This window comes from Cynocephalus volans, chromosome 10 (genome assembly GCF_027409185.1).
Source record: "Cynocephalus volans isolate mCynVol1 chromosome 10, mCynVol1.pri, whole genome shotgun sequence".
Classification (NCBI taxonomy): domain Eukaryota; kingdom Metazoa; phylum Chordata; class Mammalia; order Dermoptera; family Cynocephalidae; genus Cynocephalus; species Cynocephalus volans.
In genome coordinates this window covers 12,943,815-12,965,074 of record NC_084469.1, presented here as the reverse complement: position 1 = coordinate 12,965,074, position 21,260 = coordinate 12,943,815, and the positions used below count along the sequence as shown (strand labels likewise).

General features: G+C 39.7%; 1 protein-coding gene across 4 annotated transcripts in view; it reads right to left on the bottom strand.

Moving 5' to 3' along the window:
• Positions 1-21,008: 21,008 nt before the first annotated feature.
• STXBP4 (syntaxin binding protein 4) overlaps positions 21,009-21,260 on the bottom strand; it is a 179,754-nt gene continuing 179,502 nt past the window's right edge. For all 4 annotated transcript variants that reach the window (XM_063110231.1, XM_063110234.1, XM_063110232.1 and 1 more), the window contains one exon: positions 21,009-21,254. In XM_063110231.1, the coding sequence (XP_062966301.1) occupies positions 21,140-21,254 (115 nt within the window). In that variant the 3' untranslated portion in view covers positions 21,009-21,139. The remainder of the gene's footprint in view (positions 21,255-21,260) is intronic.

Sequence of the window (21,260 nt, the reverse complement as noted above, 5' to 3'; positions counted from 1 at the left end):
GAAGGCTTGGAATAGGAACCCGGAAGAGAGTTTTGACTTCAGAGGCTGTGTGGAGCAGGTGGTATCTACCATGACCTCTGGGCTACAACTAATACTGTCTCTCCTCCTGCCTGAAGTCTCTTCATGGGAAACTCCCTTCATTATCAACCTGAGCCAAGCCTGTGCTTCCCTGTGATGAGAGAGGCTCTTTTCATACTACATGGCAATTCCCACACTGATAATAGTGAGGTGTTATAGCTTAAAATGACAGAAAGCATGGTGGCCCAGGAGTCTGAGAACTTGCCTTCCAATGCTGATTCTGTCCCAAATGGTTGTAGAATTTGTTGCCTTACCTGTCAAGTCTTCATTTCCTGATCTCTAAAACGGAGTTATATTAGATGGGTGGTTTGCAATTATTTTCTGAGGTTTCTTCTGTTTGAGTAAAATCTTAAATGGAAGCATACCTACATAAAACAAGGAAAAGGAACTCTGGTTGAAGTGGAGGGTGGGCAGGGGGAGAAATCTCACCCAAACTCACTTTTCACGCTACAACCCCTGTACAAGGAGGCTCAGTAGAGCATGGTTTGACAAGCAGAGGACTTGATCGTTCCAGCAGTTCTTTTAGTTCCAGCTATCTCCTTATACAGAGAAGAATGAATACCTTCTTTCAGCCATCTCCAGACAGCAGCTTTTAAAGGAAAGATTACTTTTTCCTTTATCGATATGGGGTATGGAGAGTGGAAAGAAAACTGTCATTTACGAAGGCATTATTAAGTGCCAGACCTAGAGCTAGGATCACTTTCTTTAACCTTCATAATGGCTCTGTTGTGTTGCTTTTGTGCCCTGTGGAGGGGGCACGTGAAGCTCAGAGATGAGTATTTGATTCAAGGGTAACATGTGTAGTATGTGGCAGGGCTGCATTTCAAGCTCAGCTCTTTCTGACTCCTCCATCAGACGTGGAGGTGGTGGGTAGAAAGTGGGTACCTTAGTAAATGAGATATAGTTTTGAGTCAAGAAAAATGCCATGGAACATTTTGTGATATATATCTTTTTGCTTTCGGATTTAAATTAATTTTTAAAATTTAGTTTGATATGGGAGAGTCCAATGAGATGCCTGTGGCCCAAGGATGTGCCTTCTTTTAGTTCCTGGTCTAAGCTTTTCTTTGCTTGGTTACCTGCACTCACAGGCCTAGCCTAGAAGGCTGGCAAGAAGCTGTTAATTAGGGCTTTTTCAAAGTGCTCTAGGGATCAGTATGCGGCATTTCTTATTTCTGAATTACTAACATGCATTCCCATATTTCCCCAAAAGTTTTAGAGAAAATAATCCCAGTGGTTATAACTCTTGCCATGAATTAAATGTGCAAGATGTTGAAAAATTTCCTAAGGGAAGAAAATAAATTGTATGTGACTTTGATTTCATGAACATTATACTGATGATTGGTTTTGGTTTTGAGGCGATGTAGAAAAAGCTACATAGACGTCGAATGCCAAGTCTACAGTAATAACAATAGCAGTAACATTGCTAATGAAGCACCATTTAGTGTGATGGGTAATTTTATAAGTCACCTTGACCGGGCCACAGAATGTCCAGATATTTTATTAAACATTATTTCTGGGTGTGTCTGTGAGGGTGTTTCTGGATGAGATTAACATTGAAGTCAATAGACTGAGTAAAACAGATTTCCCTTCCCAGTGTGTGTGGGTCTCATCCAGTCCATTGAAGCTGAACAGAACAGAAGGCTGAGTAAGGAAGGGTTTTGTTCTCTGCCTGTCTTTGAGCTGGGACATTGGTCTTCTCCTGCACGTGGACTGGAATTCAGCTGTCCTGGTTCTCAGTGTTCAGAATCATACTGGAACTACGCTATCAGCCCTCCTAGGTCTTCAGTTTGCAGATGGCAGACAATGGGATGTCTCAGCCTCTAGAATCAAGTGAGCCAATTCCTTATAATAAATCACTTTATTATATATATTTATATATATATTATATATATATAAAATTATCTATCTAATCTTATTGTTTCTCTGGAAAACTCTAATACAGTAAGTGATTACTATACAGCAGGCACTGCAGTAAAATGTTCCACATGACTTATTTAATGTAATCCTCCACAATCTTATGAATGAGATATTCTTATTATTTGCATTCTGAAAATGAGGCTTAGAGCAGATAAGTAACTTTGCCAATGTTTAGCTTGCTTGGGGGACATTTACGGATCTACAAGTCATGTGTCTTTGAGTAGGTCAACTTCTTTGAATTTATGTGTTAAATGGGGATGATAATGCCCACCCAGAAGTACTGTCATGATTAAATGAGATCATAGCTGTAAAGTACAGGGTGGGCTGCATGGTAGGAACTCAGAAATAGTAGCTTTTTGCTACTCTATTTTTATTTGTGTTAACAAAATTCAGAGGCTTTGTGACTGTGGAACAGATCTAATTCCTCTAACAATGTATCACTAACATCTGCATTTGATCATTTGTTCATCTCCATTAAGCTCCAATGATATTTCATGTTATCCTAGGGAAAAATGTGATTACTGTGACATTTAATATTCTGTGCAACCCAGGAAGAGGGAGGAGGCACACTCTTGAAAACAAGAGGAAATTCTGGTTAGACTGTCATTAGTCAACTCCAGGTTGTTGTACTTTAGGGAGCTGAACAGCTGCAAAGGTCACCAGGAGGTGCCTTTGTTTCCCAAAAGGTGTTTGGTATTTGCTTTCACTCAAGCATGTTCCTTCTGCTCTGATAACCATTGTCATCTTCCATTACAATAAAAGATGTCAGAGGGATTTTTACAGGCATATGGCTTTAATTTAGTTTTCCCTCTGTGGTCATAAGAGAGTTTGCAAAAATGAAAACAAAACAAAACAAAGCCCCACTCAGCCATTCATCAATTCCTATTTATTGGACAGCAATCGTGTGCCACACAGCCGGGAGGACAGGATCTCCACTTCTAAAGCGACAGGATGAACACACTCCTTTCAGGGTGCTGGCTCTGGGGACCCACATTCCCCATTTCCTCTCCAGTCTTTGGGAAGCGGGTCAGAGGACTATGCAGATTTACCTGGGAAATATAACAATACCAGCCACATTTTCTTTTCTTACAACATTATTTGGAATTTTGACTGTCCTTTATAGTTGCCAAGGCCTGTTCATGTCCATCCACTGTTTGCAGCAATCCAACGAGGCGGCCAGGCAGGCCTGAACATTCTTGTCGTACAAGCGAGGAAACTGAGGCTCAGGGAGGTTGGGACACTTGGTCAGGGTGTCACAGCCAGAGAAAGGGCCAGTCTGCAAAAACTTCCTCCACTCTTGTTCCTTGCCCAGAGGAGAGTTTTTGAGAACAAATTGCATTAGGCCATTAAGGGTAATCAGTGTTCTCCTGAGAAACAGAACCAATACTATATCTATACCTTTATCTATATATCTACATCTATATCTACGTAGACATAGATAAACATAGGTAAGAGGGAATTTTTTAGGGGAACTGGCTCACATGATTGTGGAGGCTGAGAAGTCCCCCAATGTGCTGTGTGCAGGCTGGAAAACCAAAAGCCAGGAGTGTAATTCAATCAAGGTCTGAAGCCCTGAGAACCAGAGAAGCCAATGGTCTAAGTCTCAGTCCATGGCCAAATGTCTGAGAACGGGGTGAGGTGGAAGTGGTGCCGGTGGAAGACAGGGTCTGAGTCTGAAGGACTGAAAACCAGGAGCTCTGATGTCTCAGGGCAGGTGAAGATGGATGTGCCAGCTCAAGAAGAGAGAGAATTCTCCCTTCCTCTGCCTTTTTTTTTTTTTTTTTTCCTATTCCAGCCCTCAATGGATGGGATAATGCCTGCCCACGTTAGTGAGGGCAGATCTTCTTTGCTCAGTCTACTGATTCAAATGCCAATCTCTTTCGGAAATACCCCTACAGACACACCCAGAAATAATGTCTTACCAGCTATCTGAGCATCCCTCAACACAGCAAAACTGACATATAAACTTAACGATCGGTCATACGCTGCTTAAGATCCTTCCACGCCTCACCTTTATTCCCTTATTCTTAGGATAATGCCCAAACTTAACGTAGCTACTAGGCCTTTTGAGATCTGACCCCTGCTCACTTCTCCAGACTTACCTCAGCCTATTTCTGGCATCCCCACCCCACGGCCCACCCCAGCGATATGCTTAGGTTATACTGAAGCCCACGATATCGCTGTCTGTCATCACCCTGCCATTCCTTAGGAGGCTGTTTCACATCTCCAGTCCCGCACATGCTCGGCTACCACTTACTCATCATTTACATTGCTGTTTAGGTGTAACCCCCTCCAAGAAGCCCTCCCTGATCTCTCATTCGTGAATTTGATGCCTCCACTATGACCCTCTGTCATATCCTCTTCTTTCCCTCTGCTGGGCTGTAAGCTCTGTGAGGAAGAGGACTGCGTCTCACCATGGGCAGCACCCTGTGGACTGCCTCCGCTGGGCTCTCCTGCTGGGTGTTTTGGGGCTGACTTCCCTCCAGCAGTAGGAAGCACCCAAAGGAAAAGGAAGGATGGGGAGGAGACGGGAGGGAGTCAAGTTCGGATGGCCCCCTTCCCTTTCTGCCCCTCCTGCTCTGATACCGTGTTCTGACAGGAGCTGTGCCCCTCTACAGCTACAGCTCTGGCAGGTGCCTCCTCCTCCACCATCTCATTCTCAGTGGTCTCTGGTGACATTATGCTTCCCTGATCCCTCAGCCCTACAAGCAGAATTGGCTGCTAACTCCTGCTAGTTTGAGCGTGCTTTGCCATCACGTGCTTGTCTCCTGCACCCTCATGAGCAGCACTGTCATCTGGACCATCTGCGGGAGAGTCTATCTCCTGCCAGGTTTCTGACTGAAAAGATGTTCTACTTGGTACAGGTAAGATTACGATTTTCAAATTCTCTGGGATGGTTTTTGTCAACTTTGTATTTTTGAAGGTAATCCTCACGACAGCTCCAGATTGCTGCCTTATGATACAGACATAGACAGAAATTTCCAGAAGGCTTGCAATACAGTCTCCATACTCTGCTTAATTCTCAGCATTTCTGCTAAGAGCATCAACAGGTGTCTTTAGCTCTCCAGAAATCATATTGTTCCAAGCAAATTTAGTGTCTATACATCTGTATAATTCAGCAGTGTGGGAAATCTCTCCCCATGTTTAGGAACTGCTCTGCAGTGTTCTCAAAATTCCTCCCAGTTCACTCTGACTTCCTGTCATTGACTCCTCTAATGGTTCTTTTCTGAAGGCCACATCCAAAGTCATGCAATGATTGTTGGAATGTAGGGACACTGGTGTGAAAGGAGTTCTAGATGCCATGTGTTTAGGCATCAGTGTTTTCCTTTAAAATCCTGTGATTTTATAACTGGAATTTTGTTAATAGAATGAAACTTGTATTCTCTAAGAAGAATATAGGAATGGACTGAATTATGATTTGTAGGTATCTGGGATCTACTAGTAGAAGGCAGAGCCATTCTCAGATCTGAAACACCCTGGCTCAGAAACCAAAATGAATCACTGTGGTCTCGGCCACCCTAAACAGAACCAAAGGTGCAGGGAAATTATGTGTGTGCAACTGGTACACAGTGGAAATGTGGAAAAATTAGGCTTAGACAAGAAAATATTTAAGAAAAACATATCTCACAGAGAACTTGTATCTAGAATAAAGAACTCTTAAAACTCAGCAGCAAAAAACCTCTGAAACAAACAAAAACATATAAATTTTTAAAAATGGGTAAAAGACTTGAATAGACATTTATTTTACCAAAAAAAAGATAAACAGATGGAAAATAAGCAATGAAATATTGTTCAACATCTTTAGCCATAGAGGGAATGCACATTGAAACCGTGATGAAATACCATTACATACCTATGAGAATGGCTAAGATAAAAAATATGGACAATACCAGGTGCTAACCAGGTCGAGGAACAACTGGAACTCATATACGGCCAATGGGAATATAAAATGGTACAGCCATTCTAGAAAACAGCTTGGGAGTTTCTTGAAAAGATAGGTAGGTTGAATCATGTCCCCTCAAAAATGCTCATGCCCTAATCCCCAGTTCATGTAAAAACATTACCTTCAAAGGCAAAAGGGACTTTTCACATATGGTTTAAAACATGGACTTTGAACTGGTGAAATTATCCTGGAATATCAGGGTGGGCCCTATCTAAGCACCTGAATCCTTAAAGGCAGCTGACCTTCCTGGCTGTGTCAGAGAGAGACATGGCAATGAAAGAAAGATCAGAGAGGATGAAAGAAGGGTTAGAGATGTGATAGAAGAGGGACTCTGCTGGCCACTGCTGGCTTTGAAGGTAGAGGAAGGGGACCACGAGCCAAGTTCTACCACCCCAAGGGACTGAACTCTGCCAGTAACCTGAACGGGTTCTCTCTGAGAGCCTCCAGAAAGGAACGGCCCTGTTGACTTTGGTTTCTGGTGTACAGAACTGTAAAACAATAAATTTGTACTGTTTAAGTCACTAAGTTTGTAGTAATTTGTGATGGCAGCAGTAGAAAATCAATATGCCACATGATCAAGCCATCCTACTTTTGAGTACTTCACCTAGAGAAACGAACACTTATGTTCACACAAAAACCAATACATGGATGTTTATAGCAGCTCTGTTTATAACCAACAAAAAATGGAAACAATTCCAATGACATCCAGGGGTGAAAGGCTAAAGAAACTGTGGTACATCCACTCTGTAGAGTATAGCTCAGTAACAACGACTATTATGAATATGCATAGTGACCCAGATAACTCTCAAAGACATCTGAGTGAAAGAAGCCAGTCTCAGAGGGTTACATACCATATGATTATCTATATAAGATTCTTGAAAAGACAATGCTATGGTTATGGAGAACAGAGCAATGATTGCCAGGAGTTGGCGGGGGAGGGCAGGAGAATATGTCTATAAAAGGATAGCAGGAGGATAGCTCGGGTGACAAAACTGTTCTGCATATTGATAATGATGGTAGTCAAATGTACCTGTATGTGTTAAAAATTCATAGAACTGCACATCCTCCATCCCAAAAGTCAATTTTTTCTGCATGATAATTTTAAAAATAATAAATAAACCAAAACGATAACCCAACAAACCAACACAACAAAACAAAGAAAGCTCATTGCTGACGCAGCTTTGTGAGGATTTCCCATCCTAGGGAATGTACCATAAACATGACTGGGGTACTTCTACAGTCACTTCTCTTTTTTTGTGCCCTGGAAGCCCCTTAACATCTTCCTAAGAGAGGAAGGAGTTCCAGCAGGGGTTCTGGAGACATACCCAAGTCTTTTTCTCTCCTTGCAAAAGAGGGGTTTGCTTAGGCAAGCTCTACAGTTCTTCAGAGCAGGGACTCAACCCCTTGCCATAGGAGTGGGGTGACCGCATGTCATGGCTTGCTCAGGACTAAGGGAATTCTCAGAATGCGGGATGCCCAGTTTTAAAACTGGGAAAGTCAGCCACTGTAATGTGACAAGAAGTCACAAACCTCAGTTTTCTTATGTATGAAATAGAAAGAATGCCCTATTTCACCAGGTTATCATGAGAAGCAAACTTTAAATTGTAAATTCCATATAAATGTGAGTTGGTTGCATTATTACAAACATTAAAAACAAAAATCAAAAAAACCTAGTCTTAGGGACAGTCTTAAAATTTGGAAAAAGGGGAAGTGTTATCAAAGGTGATCATGTAGTCGGAGTGTGGTGTGTGTGTGTGTGTGTGTGTGTGTGTGTGTGTGTGTGTGTGTGTGTACGTACGTACGTACGTACGTACGTACCTGTACCCCAGGATGGGATAGGGTGGTGATTCTCATCCTTGCCTACACACTGAAATGATCTGGGATCTTTAAAACACAGGTACCTGGGCCCTATTTCCAGAAATTCAGATTTAATGGGTCTGGCGTTTGGCTAGGCTTAGGAATTGTTAAATCTCTCCACATGATTCTAATGTACAACCAAGGGCCTCCTAATATTATCAGGTCTGGTCATCACCCAAATGGGCCAGCACCCCAGAAATGGTGCCACTTGGAGGTCTGTTCTTACTACTAACTCAGACCAGTCAAATGGTACCTACAGCAGAGTCAGCTTGCTCTACAAAAGTCCTAGATGTGCCTCTAAGAGAGTTGACTTTTGATCTCAATAGAACTCACATCTGCAAAGAATGACCAATAGTAATACTAGTCACTCAGAGTAGTTAATACTATAATTATTACTTAAATTTCATTATTTAAAGGGGAGCAGTTCTGGATTGGGTGGTGTGTTAGTTTGCCAGGACTGCCAGAGCAAAGTACCACAAACTGAGTGACTTAAAAACAGACATTTATTGTCTCACAGAAGTCCAAGATCAAGGTGTCATCAGGGCCATGCCCCCTCTCTGAAAGCCCCAGGGAAGGTTCTGTTCCAGGCCTCTCTCCTAGCTCCTGGTAGTTCCTCGGCTTGTGGCAACATGACTCAATTTTAGGACTTCAACGTACACATTTTGAGGGGACATGATTCAACCCAGGAACCACAATTTCCATGTAGAAGGTACCATGTATCTTATTCAGATGAACTCTAAAGCACCATGACAGAGAATGATCAAAAGCGACTGGCATCTGGCCTAGTCTCCAGTGAGGAGGCACTCCCTGGCCAGCAAGGGAAATCCGCAAGGTTAATCCACAGATTATTTCTTGTTGATAGATAAATAATCTTGGTTGAATTTTATGAGATTTTAAAAAATCATCCTCAGGCAAAATAAGAATTTTTAAAGAGTTTCTCCTCAATAGGAATATCCAAGCAAAACCTTGATTAGCTATTGGTCAGGAATGCTTTAAAAGGATTCTTTCATTTGAAAGACTAGAGGGACTTACAAGTTCATACTGATTCTAAAATTTTGTGCAAAGACATATTCAGAGGCACACCTAACATTTTTGGGGTAGAGTCCTGCACCAGGCACTGTGTCCAAAGGAAGAATACTTCAGACCCGGCTCTAGACACAAAGAGTTAATGTGAAAAACCTAATGATGCGTCAACTCTGCAAGAATCCATTGCTATTTCTACTACACAAATGTTTTCACTGGAGAGAAAATAGGCCCAGGATCTTCGATGATGGCAAGATACAGATGGCAAACTCTGGTGCCCTGTAGGACTGCTCAATCAATGATAGACTACTTAAACTGACAGCCATAATAGCAGTGAAGGCGTCAATCTTTATCTGCCATCAAACCTGGCCCTCTTCTGAGAATGGAAAAGGAAATATCACATCTCTGATAACTTAAGCATTTTTAACAAGAAAAAGAAATCCTGAATAAGCATCAAATGCAGTGGATCTGACCACCCAGTGATAAAGATATTAAATGCAAAAATTTTTTTGTTTCCACAATCATTGATTTAATTATTGAGAATACAGGTCAGGCCTCATCCATGGTCACAGCCCAACCGTTTTTCCAGCCCCCATAACATTAAGATTGTTACAGGTTTGTATATAGAATTCTAAAGCAACATTCTAGAAAATGTAAGGGGAAATAAAAAATATAATGAAATTAGGTATACTTTTTTAATATATATATAAAATTACTAATATATTTTTTTATTATAAAAGATACACCACTGTAGGGAATTCGAAAAATGAAGAAAAATATAATAAAATCACTAATGTCATTTAATATTTTCTTCAGGTCTTCTGAGTCTTCTTGGTGTTTATACATAAATACCATTGGTATAATATTGTATACAGACTTCTGTTTCCTTTTATTTCCACTTAATGTTATATTGTGATACTTTCCCTATGTAATTAAATATTATCAAACATTTTCCATCATGTTATATACCATATTTTATTTAGACATTTTTCTGGTTTCCATTATTTAGGTATTTATTTCTATTTTCAATAATGCTTTAGCAACCCTGCCTTTTTTTTTTTTTTTTTTTGGCAGCTGGCCGGTGCAGGGATGGAACCCTGAACCTTGGTGTTATCAGTACCAATGCTCTAACCAACTGAACTAACTGCCAGCCCTAGCAACCTTTTAATACAAACTTTTTGGTTTAGAGTTATCATCATTTATGAGGATAAATTCATAAAAGTAGAATTACTGGGTCAAAGTTTGAGCATTTTTAAGGTTTTTGACAGATACTCCAAGACTGCTTTACAGGAAGTTTGTAGTGATTAATGGATGTCCTAAGAATACTTAAGAATATCTATGTCATGTACACTCACTAACATAGAATACTATATTTTAAAAATATTTTTAATTTGATAATATCGTAAATAATTAATCAGTAATTCTAAGGAAGCCTCATATCATAGGTAGGAAGGTTTGTTTGCAATTTACAATTGGCAAGGAACAAGGCACTGGAACAGATTATTGAGGAAGGCTGTATTGTCCACAGCCCTAAAGATTCACTTCACTTAGAAAATAATACAGTTATCTGTTCTGGATAGGCTAGACATTCAACTGCCTGAAAGTAGGGGGAAAAAATCCCTTGATTTCTCCCAAATATTTTCAATATTTTTAGGAATAGCTTTTAAAATCATTTTTATTGAATTAAGTAATTTTTTAGAAAGGCCATTCTGTTTCCACTTGTTAAAGCATTTAATCTTTAACCAAATTTTAAGTATGCTATGGGATAAACCAGGAACAAAGAGACTGGATCCACCATACCATATTTGATTGATTCTAAGACATACTTTTTCCACATTTAACCATCTTTGAAAGTGGGCTGCATGATGGACACTGCTGGCAATCTCAGATCCCTCTGCCACTCTCATGCACATAGTTCCGTGGCTTTCACTCTCAACATTCAGCACCTGCATCTCTTTGTTGGGAGTCTGCCCTCAGGCTGCAGGAACACACTTTGCCTGCAGAGAGAGCTAGAAACACCTGGAAATTTACATGTCCCTCCCTGGACCCCATGCTTAACCAGTGACTGATGGAGCAGCGTTACAAATATAGCTTGCTGGCCTCTGACTTAGACAACTGCTGTAGGCCCGACGTTGTTTCCAGGGCTCACCTGTGGCACTGAGCTGGTTACCCCCACAGTGGGCTTTGTTGAACTTCACACCTTTGTGTGGGAGTTTTCCTTCCCCTATGGGTTGATACTATTTCTCTACTTCTCTGCTATTTTTTTTTTTGCCCTTTGGGACTTCCTAACTCACACAAATCCTCATCTCAGGGCAACCCAACATATTACAGGATGTGTCTTATAATCGATGATATCTTGCAATTGCTGTTGTCCATGCAGCCATAATGATATAGTTGTCTCTGCCTGTGCATGTGTTACACTTTTTGTTGTGTAACAGAGATGAAAAAAGATTACTCAAAGCAACATGAATGCAATGAGAGCCCGAAGGGACTGCATCTCAGCAACTCCTCTGTTAGAAGGAGAAACTGGATAGCAGCCCTGAGTCGGTTTTTGTTTTAATTTTTATTGAAAAGACAAAGAAATTACAGGAAAAGAACAGAATGGTTAATCAATAATAGTAAGAACATACAGAAATTGGCTATGTAACAATCTTCATCCAAGCATGCATGGTTTAAAATGGTTTAAACAATATACCAACAAAAGAGTCATAAATCTAAGCTAGGTAACGTGCAAAACAAACAATAAGACAATCATGAAAGTACCTGACTTCTGGAGAAACTCACAAAAACAGCTTAAAACAAAATATGGAAAGACCTCCATGTACTAACTAACCTAGCAAAATGTCCTTCAAAATCTTAACTCACAAGTTTTCCCAACATTTAAGCTTTGTTGTATTAAAGGTTATTGCCCACAGAACAATCCTTGTTCTGTTTCAGTTTTCTTGTTTACATCAAAGGCTTTAAACCTGTGTGAGTTTCTTTTTCATAAAATCTTCCAATAAACCCATTATATTAACAATCAATGTATATAATCCCTTACCTAAACATTGATTAAAATTAATTTGGTGGACTCTTGCCCCCTAGCTGTAAACTCTTGTTTCCTGTCCGAGGACTTTTGTCCCATACATGTATTACTTAAAAACCCTATCTTAAAAATCAACATATACTTGATTAAAATTGATTTGGTGGGCTCTTGTCCTCCTAACTATAGGCTCTCGCCTCCTATCCAAGGACTCTTGTCCCATGTATGTATTACCTCAAAACCCTATCTAATAATCAAATAGGAATCAAAATTTTTAATCCTCTATAGCATGCATGTTGTTGTTTCAGTGATATGACTGAACCATTATTCATAATTTATTTATATTTTATTTTATTTTACTTATACACATGATAAATTCATGTTGAAACAGCTCTTTTAAATTTCTTAAGGGCTATAAGATGATGATTCTAAGTACTAAGTCATATTTTAAATGCCTTTTTAATTTTTAGTGATACACACAAAATGATGAGTCTTAAAATTGATGGAGTCTTAATTTTATAAAATATTAATTAAGAATATGGTACTCATAGAGATAGAAAAAATATAATCAATGAATGATCTTAGCAATATTGGGAAAACTGAGGTAAATTCACAGATTTCTTACCTTCTTCAATTTGTAGTAGGGGATCCATTGTTGAGTGAAGAACTATCAGGGTTTGGTCATATTCTTGAAATTTTGTAGATTTTATTAGCTATTTCTTGTCTGTCCAACCTGTGCATGTGTGCGTGCTACACGTATGTATATATGTCTCACACAAGATGTACATACATGCACACATATACGAGGGGTCTTCACAAAGTTCATGGGAAAATTCACATTATCTTTTAATTTTATTTTTATATGAACTTTCTGAAATGCCCTTGTATACTCTTGTGTATGTATGCATTCTATTTCCTTCAGATTTTCTTTATATTGAATACTTTTACCATTCAGGGAAGTAATCCACACATTTAATCTGGTGCCAGCTTTTTGTTTTTGTGTGGTGATCACCACACAAAAATTAGATTAAATGCACGGGTTATTTCTCTGAATGATAACACTGCTTGGTATCAAGAAATAGAATCTGCCCATAAACATCTTGTCTTATTCCATTCCAGAGAAATTCCTGACCTGAACTGTCTATATTCCAAGCTAACTTTTTATCCACTCAATTTGTTTTGTCTTCCTGTTTTCCCTTCCTACATTTGCTTATGAAAGATGAATTTCTGCTTCGTGAAACGAACAGTCAAGCAATTCCAGTGGGGTTAGTTATAGATGGGATAATTTCCACACTTTCAGAGTACTGTGGCAATACGCAGCTCTCTTGTGCCAAATCAATTCTTCAGTAACATGATTAATTAACCTATAGGAACAGAAGCTTGAATGCTGTTGCTTTGATATGCAGTAACCCTCTATTTCAGTTTTAGGCCTTATCTATTCTTCCACATCAAAATAATTCTGTTGTATTTCGTCAAAACCTTGGGCAAATCAACACTGTTTAAGTATGTGCTTTACAATCCTTTCACTGCGATCACACTGTGAGTTTTACCGCCAGACTTAACGCAGCATACACTTTCTTCTTCAGCAAAATCCATTATATTGTTCCAACATTAGTGGAACCAGTTAATACCGACATGCTTAGTTAAACTCCCACCTCATTTTCTCTTTCATTTGATTTGTCTTTCTATGCCAGAAGCAGGAAACAGCTAAAAGAGGTTTTGAAAACAATAAATCAGGTTTTTAATTTATTCTGTAAACACATACTGACATTTACTGTGCCATGTCTTGTGTGAAAGATGCAAAGTAATATCTGGACTCTGACTTAATAGGGCTCAGAGTCTAGTAGGAGAGATACTTGATCCACTTTCCTACTCAAATTAATTGCAAATATGGTGATAGACTTGATTAAAAGGTATGTAGTAATAGGGTCTGGAGTAGGATTTTAGAGCATGAATCCTCCCAGTTAACCGTCTCAACCTCCAGGGTTTTAGATAAAACTACTCCAAAGCAATAAGAGACAAGAAACAACAGACTATCTGGGCTAATTTTCTATCTTCCCATTTCTCTCCTACCTCCACCTGATTTATGCACGTCGTTGCTGATGTTGAGCGCAACAGGCACAGAGAGAGAGACTAGTTGGCTTTAACCAGAGTTCCAATTTTCATTACAAGATGGAGAAAGGAAGCACAAAACAGAAAGTAGGACCAGAATTCAAGCCTCCAAGACTCAGTAACCCAGCACACTAAAAATAGTAACCCAATAAGTGCTGGCACAAACAACTCTTGTGGGTGGAAGGTATGTAAAACTACAGGTGTATAAAAATGCAGGTGGTATCTATCAAGTGCCAGTCCTGGGCATGGGAAGGCAGCATGTCTCAAGAAGATCTTTACGGAAGAGGTGAAAGGAGAGCAGAGTCTTGATGGGTGAGAAGGAATCTGATGAGGAAATGAGGCAGGAGAGAAAGCCAAGAGTCAGACAGCAGATGGTGCTTGGGGACTACTGAAGAGTAGCAAGGGGGCAGTAGAATCAAATTTGTGTTTCAGAAAGACAATTATGACACAAATGTGGGTAGATTGATGGGGACAGATGGGACAGAGAGGGAGAAAGGTATATTGCCTATGTTGTAATCATCCAGGGAAGAGACAAGAAAGACCTGAAAAACAAATAGGTAATGTTCGCATGGAACAGGGAACAGATGAGGGTACTTCAAGATTCGTGGAAAAATAAAATTTAAAGATAATGGGAATCTCTCCATGAACTTTTTGAAGTACCCTCATATTTAAGAAATCTTCTAGAAATAGTACATGCTTTTTTTTCTTTTTAACCCTCAAACTCACCAATCAGGTAAATCAGTGCTGGATGATGAAACAGAGAGGCCAAAAGTGTTACTCTAATGGAGCTCTCTCTATGAGGAAGGAAACATCGGAAGTAGGTGATAAATGGTTCTGACCACTACTAATCTCAGTCACCTTGCAGATCCCTTCTTTCTTTGGGGTCAATGCTAAACTCTGTGGGTTTATCTAGTGCCAAGGCACTCTAGGATTGGATGGTCTAATGTCACTGTCCAAACTGGTTCCCATTGAGAAGCCATGTGGATTGAATGGAAAAGATTTCACTCAGGTCCAGCAGATTTTCCTGCTATTCCTGTGATCCTTTTGGGTTCATGGAAATAAATCTGATCCTCCAATGTGGATCACATTGAGCTGGAGGTAGCTTACTGAAGTTGTCCAAGGCCCCTTCTGCTAGACACACCATGCAATGATTTCCATTGCAGGGGACAATGAAGAATGGCTTTCCTCTGCTCTCAAAACAAATGCCACTGGAGTTTTGCTGCTCCCAGGAACTTGGCCCAGGACGTGGGGCCCAGGCCCCTTTCTCTGAGCCCCACCATTTTTGTTCTTTCTTTTCTCCCCACACGCAGGTGAATTATTTCCTGGACAAGGAGTAGGAAAGCCTTGATTTTTCTTATTGTATGTGCTCTCAAATCTTTGATCTAAACCATAAATCCTTTCCATTCCCTAAGGATTTTTGAAATTCAAAATAAGATGCTTTCCTCTGCTTTCTGATATCACACCCTTTCTTGAGGCAGTGAACATTACATGGCCTATTAGTACAAATGTGGGATAGAGAAAGGGGAGAAAGAAAATAAACAGAAAAAGTTTTGGTTGATTTCAGTTGTATGTCCTTTGCGTAGAATATAGACTACATGAGGACTAGAATCACATCTGTCTTGCACTGTATCCCTAGTACTTAGCAAAGTGTCTGGCAGTAGTAGTACGTGGTAGGTGTTTAAGTGAATAAATACCAAGAGGATGAGAGCTAAACTGGGAACTAAGCCTTAGTAATGAACACCACATGACGCATTTCACTTGGCAAATATGTATTCAACACCTATATGTGACGCTGTGCTAGATCCTGAGGACACAGTGATGAGCAAGACAGAATCCTCGACCTATGGAGCTCACTTCCATTATTACTCCAATTGCTGAGGAAGAAAACAAACAAAATAAAATCATGAAATTGATAAACAAAGTAAAAGGAATAAATAGGGTGAAATGATAGCGAGTAATTTGGTGACAGGGGAATGAAAATGGGGGGAAAGAGCTATTGATCTGATTGCCCTTTCCTTCAGACCAACCCCACTCCAAGAGTAAAACTGAACTTTTGAAAAAAGGAAAAATGGACAAAAGTATTATTAATTAAAAAGTAAAAAATCATATGAAGGCAACAATATAAAACCACATTTAATATTTACAAAATGATCATGCAGGTACAATAATATTACATGTGGATAGTTGTGGTTAAAACACCTTGGGTATTTCATTTCTAAAGTTAAGTGCCATAGGCATATTCTGTTTAAAGTTCTTTTCCTCTTCTCAAAAGTTACATGCAATCTAGTGTGTAAGTTGTTTTAATGTTAGTTCAGTTCTTTCTGTATCTATATTGTAAAAATGTCAAGTGTGTTAAGCCTTCAAACAGTTGCATTTCACTTAATAGAGAAAATAAAAATGTCCCATTTCTCCATAGAAAATGGATAACATTTACCAATTGTGCAAACACTTTATGAACATATTGTTTGACTATATTTCGACAGCTGCTTTGCATTTATTATTGGAGAGGCTTGTCATACGGCATGTTCCTTTTCCTTTTCTAGTCAAGGGGTGTTAACATTATTTTGGAATCATTCAAATTTAAGAGAATGATAAAGGGTCTCTTTTCAGGGGTTCTTAATAAACCAACCCCTAATTTCTTATACCTTTAAAGAAAAACAAAAGATTTTGGAGAAAAAAGAAGAGAAAGAAAAAAGGTTTTAGACTATGAGTTCCTTGATTTGGGAATCAGTACTATTCAGCATGGTGACAAAAATTTTACATTTTGCCTGGCATTTAGGTGAAAATGCCACCAGGAAATGTTTGCTGAGTTGAATTGGTTTGGGAAGAGGCAAGGGATTATTATCTACATTATATAGATGGGGAGACCGAGGCCCAAAGAACTTGTAGGTGCATTTGTATTATGCTTTGTATTTTACCAAGGGCTCTCACCCACGTGAGGTCATTTAAAAGTTGGTCCTCACTACCATTATATGGAAAGTAAGAAAAAGAAAGAAATGATGTGTTTGACATATAATGAAGTAGTCACTGCTAGAGTCCCCTATATACAGCCAGTCATTCTCTACTGCTAAAGAAAATCTAAAACCTAATGATTAAAACATTCGGCTTCTTGGACAATGACGGAAAGGTTATTCAAAGGACAAAAAACAATCAGAAAGAGTATTGGCAAACTTTGGACTAAAAACAGTCCTATCATATAGAGAAAAAAGGCTCTCGTATACTACTGTTGGTAGTGTAAGTTGGTCCTACCTTTATGGAGGAGAATTTATGAACATCTACCAAAATTAAAATGAATGTAATTTTGACCTAGCTTTGATCAAATAATTTACTTTTATGAACATATTCACACTACAGACATACTTGCCCAAGAGGGAAGAGATATATGAGGAAAAGGATTTAATGAGTATATACATATTCACTGGGACATTGTTAGTAACAGAAGAAAATTTACAATGCCTAAGTGTTCATCAATAAATCGCTGGCTACACAAATTACAGGTTATCTGGGTAGTGATATTTTACGTAGACATTTGAAATATATCATTACTCTGTGTATAGACATGAAAAGACAACCACAGTATGACAACCACAGCATAACAATCAGAAGCAAGCTGCTTCCCAGTGTGATTTCCTTTAAGTAAAAATACTCACCAAGAGTATTAGTGGTGGCTGCCTCTGGAAAGTGAGATGGACTATATTTTACTTCATTCATTTCCATAGCACTTGATTTTTTAATGAAGAGAGTATTTTTAAAATTCAAAAATTAAAACGCTGTTTAATTCTGGCACCCAAAAAGTTTTTGTTGTTGTTTGTTAAAATCAAGAGGAAGCAGTGCACCGGAAATGGTTAGCTCTTGCTGACTTCACCACAGTGCCTAGCACAGCGCTTGCCACATTGCTGCCACCCAGTAAATGTTCAGGGGATGGATGAGTAAGAATGGCTAACCAAGGAGAGACATGAGAACGTTCAGATTTTCTAATCCTAAAAGCTGAGTTTATGATAACCACATTGATAGGGTTGATTCATGTTAAAGAAGGACTGGCTGCCTAAATGTTGACTTAACGAAATATAATTTTGAGGTTCTATTTGCATTGTACAAGATCCTCATTGAGTCCCCACCGTGTGTTTCTTTGAGCGTCTCTTAGGGCATTTAGCTGTTGACTTAGAGCCCACAGAAGCATAAAGAGGAGGGAGTTTCAGTGCTGAGCTGGTCCAGTCAATTTAGGCACTGAACCTCCTTAGCAACATTCCCATAATAAGGGGTTCAGATTGACTGAAACCTGCTGGGACAGAAATTCCATTTTCCCCTGGGAAATTCTTTTCTGATGTGCTCGTTACTTCCAGAAAGTTCCTTAGGGCACTGAACTAGAATGTGCCTCTTTATAAAATTGACCCACAGACAAAGAATCTAAGCAGCTCTGCACAGCGGTTTAGAGAACAGGCTCTGGAGTCAGAGACCTGACTAGAAGACAGAAGCACTTCTGCACGAAGCTGCTGTGTGAACCTTAGGCAAGGATTACTAACTCTCTCTAAACCTAAGTTCTTCTTTTCAAAATGGGGATAATTACAGTTCCTACCTCATGAAGTGGTTTAAAGAAGATAATGAATTCCAATGCACAAACTGCTCATCATAACGTACAGCACAAAATGCTCAATAAACATCATCACAACATTCATAGGCCTTTCCCATTAGGTATTCGACAGAAACAGGGAGGGAAGTGACACAAAAGAGCAGTTAAAAGATGAGGTGTCAGTGGACTGTGCACCTGAGGTCCTTGCTCTTAAGTGACTGGGGCATCACTTGTGTTTACCTCACTAGGAACAAACTAGAAAACACTCCCAGTAGGGGAGGGAAATTTCATACCATTAATTTGACAACAGTAAAAAGTCTGACTTTCACAATTATAGATACTATGTAAAAGTCACTCCAGGTGTTTGAGAATCCACTCACCTCTGGGGGACACAAGGAAACAACTCCCTCCAGGGCTTTTCTCGAAACTTGTCTCCCTGAAGCTTCCTAATGTTTGAATAGCTGTCAGGGGAAGCACAGTCTTCTCCAGACATTCTGCAACTTCTCAGGGCCAATGACTGCCTATCAGCCTGGTTTTGACTTTATATCATTACTCAAGACATAAATCATGAATCCTATGTATATTCAGGAATGTATGGGTGAGCACAATATATACCTATATTCCCCATATACACGTGTATTATATACCATATGGAATTCAGTAGACTAGGAGTCTTAGGATCTAGGTCTAATCTTGCCCAGACACTAACTCACCGTATGAACTCTTCGGGTCTCAGTGCACTCATCTATGAAGCGGTTGTGAGACCGTTCCTACACTGGGTTCTAAGGAGCTCTAGGTTTGCACAGCAGGGCTGGGGCTGCTTTACTTGCTCTGAGTTGCCTTCATCTTGTTTCAAGCAGAGCAGTGCTATTTGAAACACATCCGTTATATGTATTGGCATTCTACACAAGCTTTACTTGAAAAATAATTTTTTTTTTCACCAAAAGATATTTGAAAATCATTGAATCAGGTGATCCTCAAGATACCGACTATAACTTCAAGGTTCTGAGTTCCTTTTTCCTGCCTGTTTTTCGAGGGAGGGTGTGGAGAGGCAGAGTGAGAGAGAAGAGGAAGAGGAAGAGGACAGGAGGACAGGAGGACAGGAGGACGAGGAGGAGGAGGAGGAGGAGGAGTGGTGGCGGGGAGGGGAAAGAGAAGACGCCAGAGTGACAAAACACTAACTTCTCTACATCATCATGTGTCACGTGAGAACAGGTTATTCTCATTAATTAATAATTTGTAATCACATTCTTCTTAGGAATGATATAACATTGGGTAAGAACACCCTTCTTATTATTCGGTTGAAATCTCACACCAAGTGACTTCCTCCCCACTCCATTCCCCATTTGCCAGCCCCAGGTGTAAATCGTTAAACTGAGGGAAAGTCTTTAGCACTCTAAGTCAATGGCTCATTCCCTGCAGAAACTGTCTAGTAGCCTCCTTTCAAAATGAAAATGTATGATCTAAAGTGTGATCAGTGTAGGGGGTGGTATCAGCAAGAGCTAGGCCAACCTGGACTTCATAGGAGAGGAGATTCTGGATTCATTAACTCCCCTCAAACTCTGCCTCTGGCAAGGGCAACCTGAGCAGGGCAAACCACTGATGGGAGCCAGTCCCTTTACTCTAGAAAAATAGGACCTGCTGAAAGAAGCTTGTTGAGAAAACATCACAAACAGTGGCCCTACCTGGTAAAGTGTGTGGGGGTGAAGATGGGGGAAGGGTTTATAGGAACAGAATATGGGGTTATGGAGGGGCCGTGGTTGACTGAAGAGGTGCCTCCTGAATCTCTGTGGAATGCACAGCTGCAGAGCCAGCTGCATCAACAGAACCACGGTGCCCTGCGTGTTGGGTTGTGGCCTCCCCCTGCAGGGACAGCAGGGTGCAGGGAAAGGGGACTGGACACAGAATCAGGAGACTTAGGTGTGGGTCTCAGCCCTGGGACAGGGTGTTTCATCTCCCTGAGACACTATTTTCCTAACTGAAAAACAAGAATAAAAATACCCACTAGATCAGCCTCACAGGCATGTTGTATGATTTAAATAAAACAAGTTCTGAAAAGCATTTTGTAAATTAGAAAGCCCCATAAAGATGTAAGCTGTATTCAGTTGCCCATGAGGAAGTCTAAATGAGATCCTTAAACCCCCAAGAGCTTGCTAAGATTACTTTCCTAAGATACAAATATAAAAGGTTAGTGATTTATCAAATAAATGAAGTGTGTCACTAGGTTCACATATTTTTCAGTATCAGTCTTAATCATAAAAACCATCATATCTGATAATCTACAAAAAAACTACATATAAAATTACAAAGATATATATGAAAGAAGTACACATATTATAAAATCTAGTTATATGTGATTTCAAAAAATATGACTAGATTACTTTTAAAGAACTACTGTAGTGGCAATTGATCTTTTAAAATGTATACAGTAATATCAAAAAGTTTTATAAATGTAACCTAAATCTAGAGTCCATATTTTATGCTTCATGTCGTACATGCTTTATTCCTATTTTGGACCACTGTGTCTCAGAGTTGTGTGTTGTGTGTGTCTGCTCATGTCATCTATGTAGACTGAGATGCCAGAAGATCATGGAGCTCCGCTTCCTACAGAAAACCATCAACTTTTCTGGTCGGGAGGTTCTCTAGAGCAATCGTCTTCATTTTCCTCTGAGCAAGACAGGTTCAGGACACTCATCACGGGATGGATCCAGGATGTAGTCTGTGTTACGTGACTTGGG